The 8781-nt window shown below is 44.7% G+C and overlaps 1 protein-coding gene across 1 annotated transcript in view; it reads left to right on the plus strand.

Annotated features, from left to right (window-relative positions):
• The window catches only part of FNDC1 (fibronectin type III domain containing 1), a 42323-nt gene that overhangs the window by 20301 nt on the left and 13241 nt on the right, over positions 1-8781 (plus strand). The window contains exons 12-15 of the mRNA XM_010157278.1: positions 1480-1548; positions 2367-2528; positions 4289-4519; positions 5957-6065. Coding sequence (XP_010155580.1) covers positions 1480-1548; positions 2367-2528; positions 4289-4519; positions 5957-6065 — 571 coding nt within the window. The remainder of the gene's footprint in view (positions 1-1479; positions 1549-2366; positions 2529-4288; positions 4520-5956; positions 6066-8781) is intronic.

Raw genomic sequence — 8781 nt, forward strand, 5'->3', positions numbered from 1 at the left:
TGGCTGCAGAAGTCTACCATGGAAAAATATCAGATTTTGCTGTATGAAAGTCTACCAACACATTTCCTGTGTTTTCAAAACTTATTCTGGCATTAAAATCACTACTGTATTTTTAAAATACACTTATTGTAGTTGAAGAATATTAGTCTTGTATGATAATTGTTGGCTCTAAATAAAAAAAAAAATCTGCAAAATGAAAACATACCATTCAGATTTTATTTGTGAACTATTTGACATCGGCAGTTGACATTTTGCATTGTTGGTATTACTGGCTTAGTAAAAGTAACATTGTTGCTTCCACATCAAGTGTTATGAGAACATTATCAGTTTCTGTTTAGTATTCGGAGATCAAAGGTGTCTTTCTCTTTGTCTTTGTTCACACTCTGGCCTCTCCCCAGCCCCAGAGTGTCATCGAAGTCTTCTGGTTGTACCTGCAGTGGGTTCCAGTACAATGCTTTTGCTTTGTTCGCATTGCTTTTCACGGCTACTCTGTGTACTCTTTGGCTTCCCTGTATGACGCATGCAGAAATGCATTTCCCAGAGTGTGCAGGGAAGCCTCCAGGATTCACGAGATGAGTAGTTGATGGTTCATGTATCTGGTGCTGGATACACGACCTGCAGAGATATTGAGATAATATAGAGGAATAGGTATCTGGGAAGTCTGTGCTTAGATCTGCATTGTTTTTTGGGGTGGATCAGGAGAGTGTTTTTGATGTGCACCTCACAATCATCTCTTCTTGCCATGCTTTCGTTCGCATCATGGAGCAACCCCAGTGTGCACAAACTGAATTCCTGTTGGATGAACCTAAAGCAGACGCAGTGTTTCAGGAGGACGCATATGTGCCCCAACCTCTAATGGTCATTCAGTCCACAGGATCAGGCAAAAACTAGTGAAAAGTAAAACCTTGGGAAATCCAGCTCCAATCACTTAATTCTACAAATCCATTCCTTTTGGGCTGCATTACTTGCTAGCATAGACACAGTCTACAAATACCGTGGCTCTGTGGGTTGATTGATTTTTATTTCCCTGCAAAAATACTTGAATAGAAGTTTTCAGTTTATTTGAATTGCTTGGCTGGGGGTGGGGTGTTGTGTATAAATTTCTCACATTTGCTGCTCCTGAGTATATATAATGTTGTCAGATCCTGACCTGAGCGTTACACGGTTGCTGGCAGCCTGCCTTTGCTCCAGAGCTCCCAGGGCTGGGACAGAGCTCCTGGAAGGTGCGTTACTCTCGATTTTGAGTAGCAGCCCTGAACCTATTTTCTCCCAGCAAAACTCCTGGCTACTGCAGTTAGCTACTCAGCTCTTATTCTAAATATGCAGAATGAACTGTCACTGTGTTATGTGAAACCTAGGTAGTTGTCTGATTTCTTTACAAATCAACTGGCTAAAGATTTTTATTTTAAATTTTATTCTACTAGGAGGGTGGGAATGAGACCGTTGAATTCTTATAGCATTGTTTTCTTTCTCCCTCAGTAGATACATTCTCAGGACTGGATTCAGATGTCACAGCAACACCAGAAGCATATGTGATATATGATGATGGTACTGTTTAACCGTAAAAGTCTATTGAAAGTGGCATGTTTTGAGCTGGGTTTTTTCCTCCTCTTCTTTCTTTGGTATTGGGTTCGAGGGAGCAGGTTGGTGAATAGGGGCTTAATTAAGCAGTGGTGAGCTGGAAGAGCTTTCCAGAGTCCCACATCACATGTGAAGTTCAAGGGTGCAAAGGCAACTGTTTCTGGACAGGAAGATCCCTTTCTGTCAGTCCTGCAGTGTAACAGGAACGTGTTATGGGAATAAATCGTGTTCAGAGCTGGGTCAGACAGTCACCTCTTCAATCCCAGACTTAATTTCTCTGGTACATCTTCTAACTCCAGCCTAGTCAAAATGAAGTACCTCTTCTAAAATGGAAAACCAAAATATTGTCTGAGCCTCAGAAACTTGAAATACCCTAGTGAGTTTTTGGCACTCTACAGCACTGTGCATATGTTTTTGTGTGGTTTTTTTGTTTTGTTTTGGGGTTTTTTGGGGTGGGTTTTTTTGTTTGTTTGTTGGTTTGGTTTGGTTTTTGTTTGTTTGTTTGTTGGTTTTTTTAATGTGTAGTCTGCTTGGAGACTATAAAACATGCTCATACTGAATGAGATCACCTACATATAAAATAATTAAAGAGACAAATCAGATGAAAGGAGAAGGGGGAAAGATTTTTCTGACTTAGAGGCCTGTAAGGAGTGTGCAGTAGCTAGGGCAGGGTGTGTGGCACTCCTTTGGGACTGTGGATTGGTGCCAGAAATGTTTCCCTTCTCCTAGTTAGGTAAAAAAAACGCAAAACAAGCAAACATTTTCATCTTATGTTTCCTCTGAAGATTACGAGTTTTTTGAGAGCACTTTGCCACCAACCACCACCACTGTCACCACCACCACTGCTCCTACGACGACAGAATTGGAAGTTGTCTATCCAGAGACCAGTGTTGTTGGCACCGGCCCCATGTCAGAATATGATATTGCTGGGAAGAAACGGTTCACAGGTAAGGTTATCCTTCGTTTTACATAGCTTATTGCTTGGGCTGCAAAGAGTTCTTGTTCTAGCAAGGTCAGCCCTTAAGCTGAGACCGTTGTGCAGATATGTCCAACAGACTGGTGTGTGGGTCCTGTAAGGACTGCCAGCGGGTAACCCAAACGGGAGTACTTTGTTCATTGCTTTGACACTTGTGTGTCTACATGTGGTCCCACACCGATTTGGTTGAAGCAGTGCAAACATCTTTGTACTCTTCCAGTGCACGTGATCTGCTGTGTATTCTACACGTGTTCTACAAGTGTTCTACACTTTGGCTGAAGTCAGTAAGAGCGCAAGAGTGCCTACCCTGGTGCTCAGTTCAGCCCAACTGCCTCATTTGAAGTTCACAGCAGTAGTTCAGTCAATGCAAGTCTCCACATAGGTGTGAGTCCTCCTCTGGGGCACTGTTCAAGTGTGTAGGTAGGTGTTGCAGCTCTGACTTCAGAGCTGCTTGGCTTCTGTGTCAGAGAAGCAGCTGGGGCCAGACCACAGGGACTTGGAGGTAGTAGGGCCCTGCATTCCAGCCTCCACCCATGACTGGTGACCCCCTGTAGCCCTTTTCAAACCTGTGACATTTGAACAGAGGTCAGGTCAGCTGCTGGATCACCTGGTATTTCAGGTGGGAGTTTGGGGGATGGAGAGTCAGCTTTGGCTCATGTCTTGCCTTCCCTTCCAATATCCATAAGCTTCACGTGGCTTAGAGTGGAGCTCTGCTGCTGGAGTAAAAGATTTGTTTTTATGTATGCCAAGAGTTTTTCCAGTGCATCTTCAGTTTCCCTGTCCAAGTAATTTCATGATGTTTCTATTCAGCTCTCTCTCTGACAGTGCTTCTTGATTCATTTAGCTGGAGAGGCTAAAATTAACTTCATTGCAAGATCTGGAAAAAATCCCCTTAGGGCATGAAATCCAATAAGATAAACCAAGAAATGTTGGTTTATGAACATTTCAAGGCACAAGGGAAATAATATTACCATTTCAATGAATTGTATTATTGCAACTGAATAAACATTGCCAAAGCAAACTTTATAGCCCTTACTTTGAATGTTACAGTGACTTTTAAGGCAATAAAAAGATGGTTTAATCTTTTCCTGAACTGAAGTGCAACTCTGGTCAGTATAAAGTTTTTAAAAACAGAAGTTACAGGTTGGTAGCACACACGTGGGAAGTGGGGACTCCTGGTCTTTTAGTGCCCAGGGACCACAGCAATAATCCCTTCATTTAACCTGGTTGGACCTCACCTTGGAATTACTCTTCTTGTTCCCTCTGTTGTTTCACTCCAGCTTCAGGATGTTTGTGTAAGAACCAACCACTAAGACCTGGTAAAGTCTTAGACATTGATCTAAGGCCCTGGCAGGGATCTGTTCCCACATGTGAAAAGCCAGAAGGTTTGGGTGATATGTCCACCCCACCTCCAGAGCAGCTAGGGGTAGTGTGCAGTGTCCTGTATTCAGACTGCTCTCTTCTGCTTCTGATCATTCTGTCTTTGCATAATTTGGTACAGTTGTGAGTATGGCATAGACCGAAATATTGGAATCCCATTCCCTCTGCTCATCAATGAAGTTGAGTGCGAGCCATGCTTTCTTGGCAGCAGTGAACTGTCTCTGGGCTGGCAGGGGAGGAATTTTTAAATCCATCACAAAACTTTTCTTCTCAGGAAATTGCCAGCCTCTGCACTACTCTGTCATACCAACAAACTGCTAACTGAACACCACCCTTCCCTGTCTCCTCCAGCTCCTTATGTGACGTATCTCAATAAAGATCCAGCAGCCCCCTGCTCCTTGACAGAGGCCCTGGAGCACTTCCAAGTGGAGAGCCTTGATGAAATCATCCCTAATGACCTCAGAGAGAAAGAGCTGCGACCCCTGAAAGCCCCTTACAACATCACCGTTGTGGCAGTCGAAGGCTGTCACTCCTTTGTCATTGTGGACTGGGACAAACCTGCTCGAGGAGACATGGTAACAGGTACTCTCCTGAGGGTTTCTTTCCTCAGCATGGAATGGGGAAGGGGAAGGTTTTCTTAAATGAACATTTTTACCTTAAACTGAGCCAACAGCTCATGAGGTTCTCACTCCTCTACAGTTCTCTGAGAGAGATAAGCTCCTTTCTGAGAAGCAAGGAAGATCCCTCTGTTGACCCTCAGTGCCAGACCGACCAGCCCATGCTGGTCCAGATATTTCAGATTTTGGCACTGTCTTTGTGCCAGCAGTTCTGCAGGTGCTGCTTCTCACCTGGATGCTACCTGTGATAGCACTTTGCTCACCTGAGCACTTCTGCCTCCAGGTAGTACCGTCAGCTCCACCACACGCACCTCCCAAGCCTGCCTTTGGAGCATCTTCCACACTCAGCTTCAGTCTGCTCTGAGCTAAGGTGACTGTGTGGCTGGAGCCAGTCTGGGTCCTGCCCAGCTGTGAGCGTGGCTACTGGAGTGGGCTGCCTGTAGAGGGGCTTCTGGCTTGGTGGTCTTCTAGTCCACCTCTTTTCAATAGGAAAAAATACATCAGAGTTAATTATCTTCAGTGGAGTCTGTGGCCCAGGCTATGGTTACCTTGTTTTACTGAAATTTTGCTCAAATACCAGTCTGACAAGTGAGATTCAGGGGTGGGCAATATATTGAACAAATGTATTAAACTAGATCTCCTTTAATGTCTTTAGACCTTTTGAGAGCCATAGAGAAACCCAACTGACTTCAAGAATGAATCCTGAAAGTTGCTAAAAAAACACTAGTGTAAATAAATAACCAAAATACTTTAGAAATTAATCAACCCCTGTTTGTCACTGGACCCTAAAGGTCTGAATTAAGCATTGGAAAAGGCCACTGCTTTGGTGCTAATGTTCACTTTTGGAGGAGCCTTGCCCAGATCTGCAGCTGACGGCAGTGGCAGAGGGGTGGGAGCTGGCAGAGCTGACTCTCTTGGGGTAATTGTTGGGGCAGCACAAACGGTTGGGAAGGGGGAAGGTGACACTTGAACAGGCCATGCGGTGTCTGTCACACAGTGTTTCATTTTCAAGGCTGTTGATTCAGTACCTTACTGAGTACAGTTTGCACAACATTTTAAAAAAACTAACCCCTTCGTATTTGTAATTATATTCTGCACAGTCAGTGTACAACTTAAAACAGTGCATGGGTTGACTCTGTCATCTTTTTGTCTTTGCTGTGTTTTAAATCAGTATTTGCACCTGAGTACTGTACACTGATGTAATGCTCCATCATTATTGGCTAATAACAGGGAATTCTTTTAGCCTGTTTTTTTTCAGAAGAGTTAGGCATCAAATCACTTTTGAATTCAAAGATGCTTCCACTCCTTTTAACCCAAAAATCTACCATACCTAAAACTTCAGATATAATTTATTTAAAATTTATTTAGAATCCTCATAACTATTTGTCTTTCTCATTTACAGGCTATCTGGTTTACAGTGCATCCTATGATGACTTTTTAAAGAATAAGTGGTCGACCAGGACTGCAGGGACTACTCATTTGCCAATTGAGAACCTGAAGCCCAACACACGGTAAGGATTTGATCCATTGTTTTTCAGTTGTGTTTGAGACGTAAAACAAATTTTGAGAACTGTCAATTGTTTTTCTTGGCCTTAGTATAAATGTTTATGTCTGACCTAGATTTTACTCCTTCTGTTCGACAGCAAATTGTTATATAGACCACACAGCTACTTACATGATACATTTACCATATTAACCCCGGACATGACTCTGTGTAATTCATATGTTTGTGTATATAAAAACACATATCAGTATCAGAGAAAAACTTACTTTAAAAATGCATTTTCTGGTCTTATGCATGACTGAATCAATTTTTTTGGGGCAGAATATACTAAAGTATACCCTTGGTGTGATGTGATACGGCCATTCCCACATACTGGTATGGCCAAGTTTTGATACATAAGGGCTGGTGAGGACAGATGCCACTCTCTGGCCTGTTTTCACTGTCTGTTCACGTGAGTTGTGCTGACAGAGAACGGCTTGGTGGTATATAAGGCAGTTGCTCAGAATTCAGTTTGGCAGGAGCTTTACATCTTTATCTTGCAAAAAATCGCAGTGAAACGGCAGAACAAGAGTGCATGCTTTGTGTGATATTGGAATAACTCATGGGAGTTGGGTGGGAAGTAAACAGTGACAAATGGACTACGTTAAATTTACTTCTTTTGACAGATGCTCAGTGTCTCATACTTTTCTGTCAAATTCTGAGTCTGAAATACTTTTGGTGCTGCCTTGGGCTGGGTGGTTGCTCTTCACGTGCTGATCACTACAGTCTCTTAGACACTGGTGGCAGGTGTTGCTCCTGTATTAGGTAATGTGGGATATGCACTGGCACTGTGGGCTGGGACTAGCATGTCTCACTTGACGAGCTATGGATCAGAGCATCGTCTCCTAGGACAGCACATAGGATTGAGAATCATAGAATCATTTAGGTTGGAAAAGACCTTTAAGATCATCAAGTCCAAACATTAACCTAACACTGCCAAGTCCACCACTAAACCATGTCCCTAAGCACCACATCTACGTGTCTTTTAAATACCTCCAGGGATGGTGACTCAACCACTTCCCTGAGCAGCCTGTTCCAATGCCTGACAACCCTTTCAGTGAAAAAATGTTTCATAATATCCAGTCTAAAGCTCCCCGGCACGATTTGAGGCCATTTCCTCTTGTGCTATTGCTTGTTACTCAGAGAAGAGACCAACACTCACCTCACTACAACCTTCTTTCAGGTAGTTGTAGGGAGCGATAACATCTCCCCTGAGCCTTCTCTTCTCCAGGCTGAACACGCCCCGTTTCCTCAGCTGCTCCTCACAAGACTTGTGCCCTAGTCCCTTCTCTACCTCCATTGCCCTTATCTAGACACGCTCCAGCACTTCAGTGTCTTTCTTGCAGTGAGGGGTCCAGAACTGAACACAGGATTCGAGGTGCAGCCTCACCAGTGCCATGTACAGAGGGACAATCACTGCCTTGATCCTTCTGGCCACACTGTTTCTGATACAAGCCAGGATGTCATTGGTCTTCTTGGCCACCTGGGCACACTGCTGGCTTATATTCTTCTGGCTGTTGACAAACACCTCCAGATCCTTTTCTGCCAGGCTGCTTTCCAGCCACTTGTCCCAAGCCTGTAGCATTGCATGGGATTGTTGTAACCCAGGTGTAGGACTCAGTGCTCAGCCGTGTTGAACCTCCTACAACTGGCCTTGGCCCATCAATCCAGCCTGTCCGGATCCCTCTGTAAGCATTTCCTACCTTCAGGCAGATCAACACTCCCACCCAACTTGGTGTCATCTGCAACTTACTGAGGATGCACTCAGTCCCCTTGTCCAGATCATTGATAAAGATATTAAACAGAACTGGCCCCAGTACTGAGCCCTGGGGAACACCACTTGTGACCAGCCGCCAACTGGATTTAACTCCATTCACCACCACTCTTTGGGCCCAGCCATCCAGACAGGTTTTTACCCAGTGAAGAGTGTCCCCATCCAATCCACGAGCAGCCAGTTTCTCCAGGAGAATGCTGTGGGAAAAAGCGTCGGAGATTTTACTACATCTAGGTAGACAACATTCACAGCCCTTCCCTCATCCACTAAGCAGGCAACCTCGTCACAGAAGGAGATCAGGTTAGTCAAGCAGGACTTGCCTTTCATAAACTCATGCTGACTGGGCCTGATCACCTGGTTGTCCTGTACGTGCCACATGATGGCACTCAAGATGATCTGCTCCATAACCTTCCCTGGCACTGAGGTCAGACTGATAGGCCTGTAGTACCCCGGATCCTCCTTCCAGCCCTTCTTGTAGATGGGCATCACACTGGCTAACCTCCAGTCAACTGGGACCTCCCCAGTTAGCCAGGACTGCTGATAGATGGTGGGAAGTGCTTGGTGAGCATTTCTGTCAGCTCCCTCAGTACTCTTGGGTGGATCTCATCTTGCCCCATAGACTTGTGTGTTTCTAAGTGGTGTAGCAGGTCACTATTTCCCGTTGGATTATGTGAGCTTCATTCTTCTCCCCATCCCTGTCTTCCAGCCCAGGCAACTGGGTACCCAGAGAACAACTGGTTTTACTCCTTTTCTCTGCCCTTTCCACCTTCCAGCCACAGCTCCTCAACTCTTCACTGTCTTTCATTCCAGTCTCGCTCTCCTGCTGCCCCAAGGACAGTGTTGAAGGCCAGCCATAGCTCTCTGCTTCTCGTACCCAACATCCCAAGGGCTCCAAGTCATCCAAAAGAGC

The sequence above is a fragment of the Eurypyga helias genome, unplaced genomic scaffold (assembly GCF_000690775.1).
Source record: "Eurypyga helias isolate BGI_N326 unplaced genomic scaffold, ASM69077v1 scaffold40378, whole genome shotgun sequence".
Lineage (NCBI taxonomy): Eukaryota > Metazoa > Chordata > Aves > Eurypygiformes > Eurypygidae > Eurypyga > Eurypyga helias.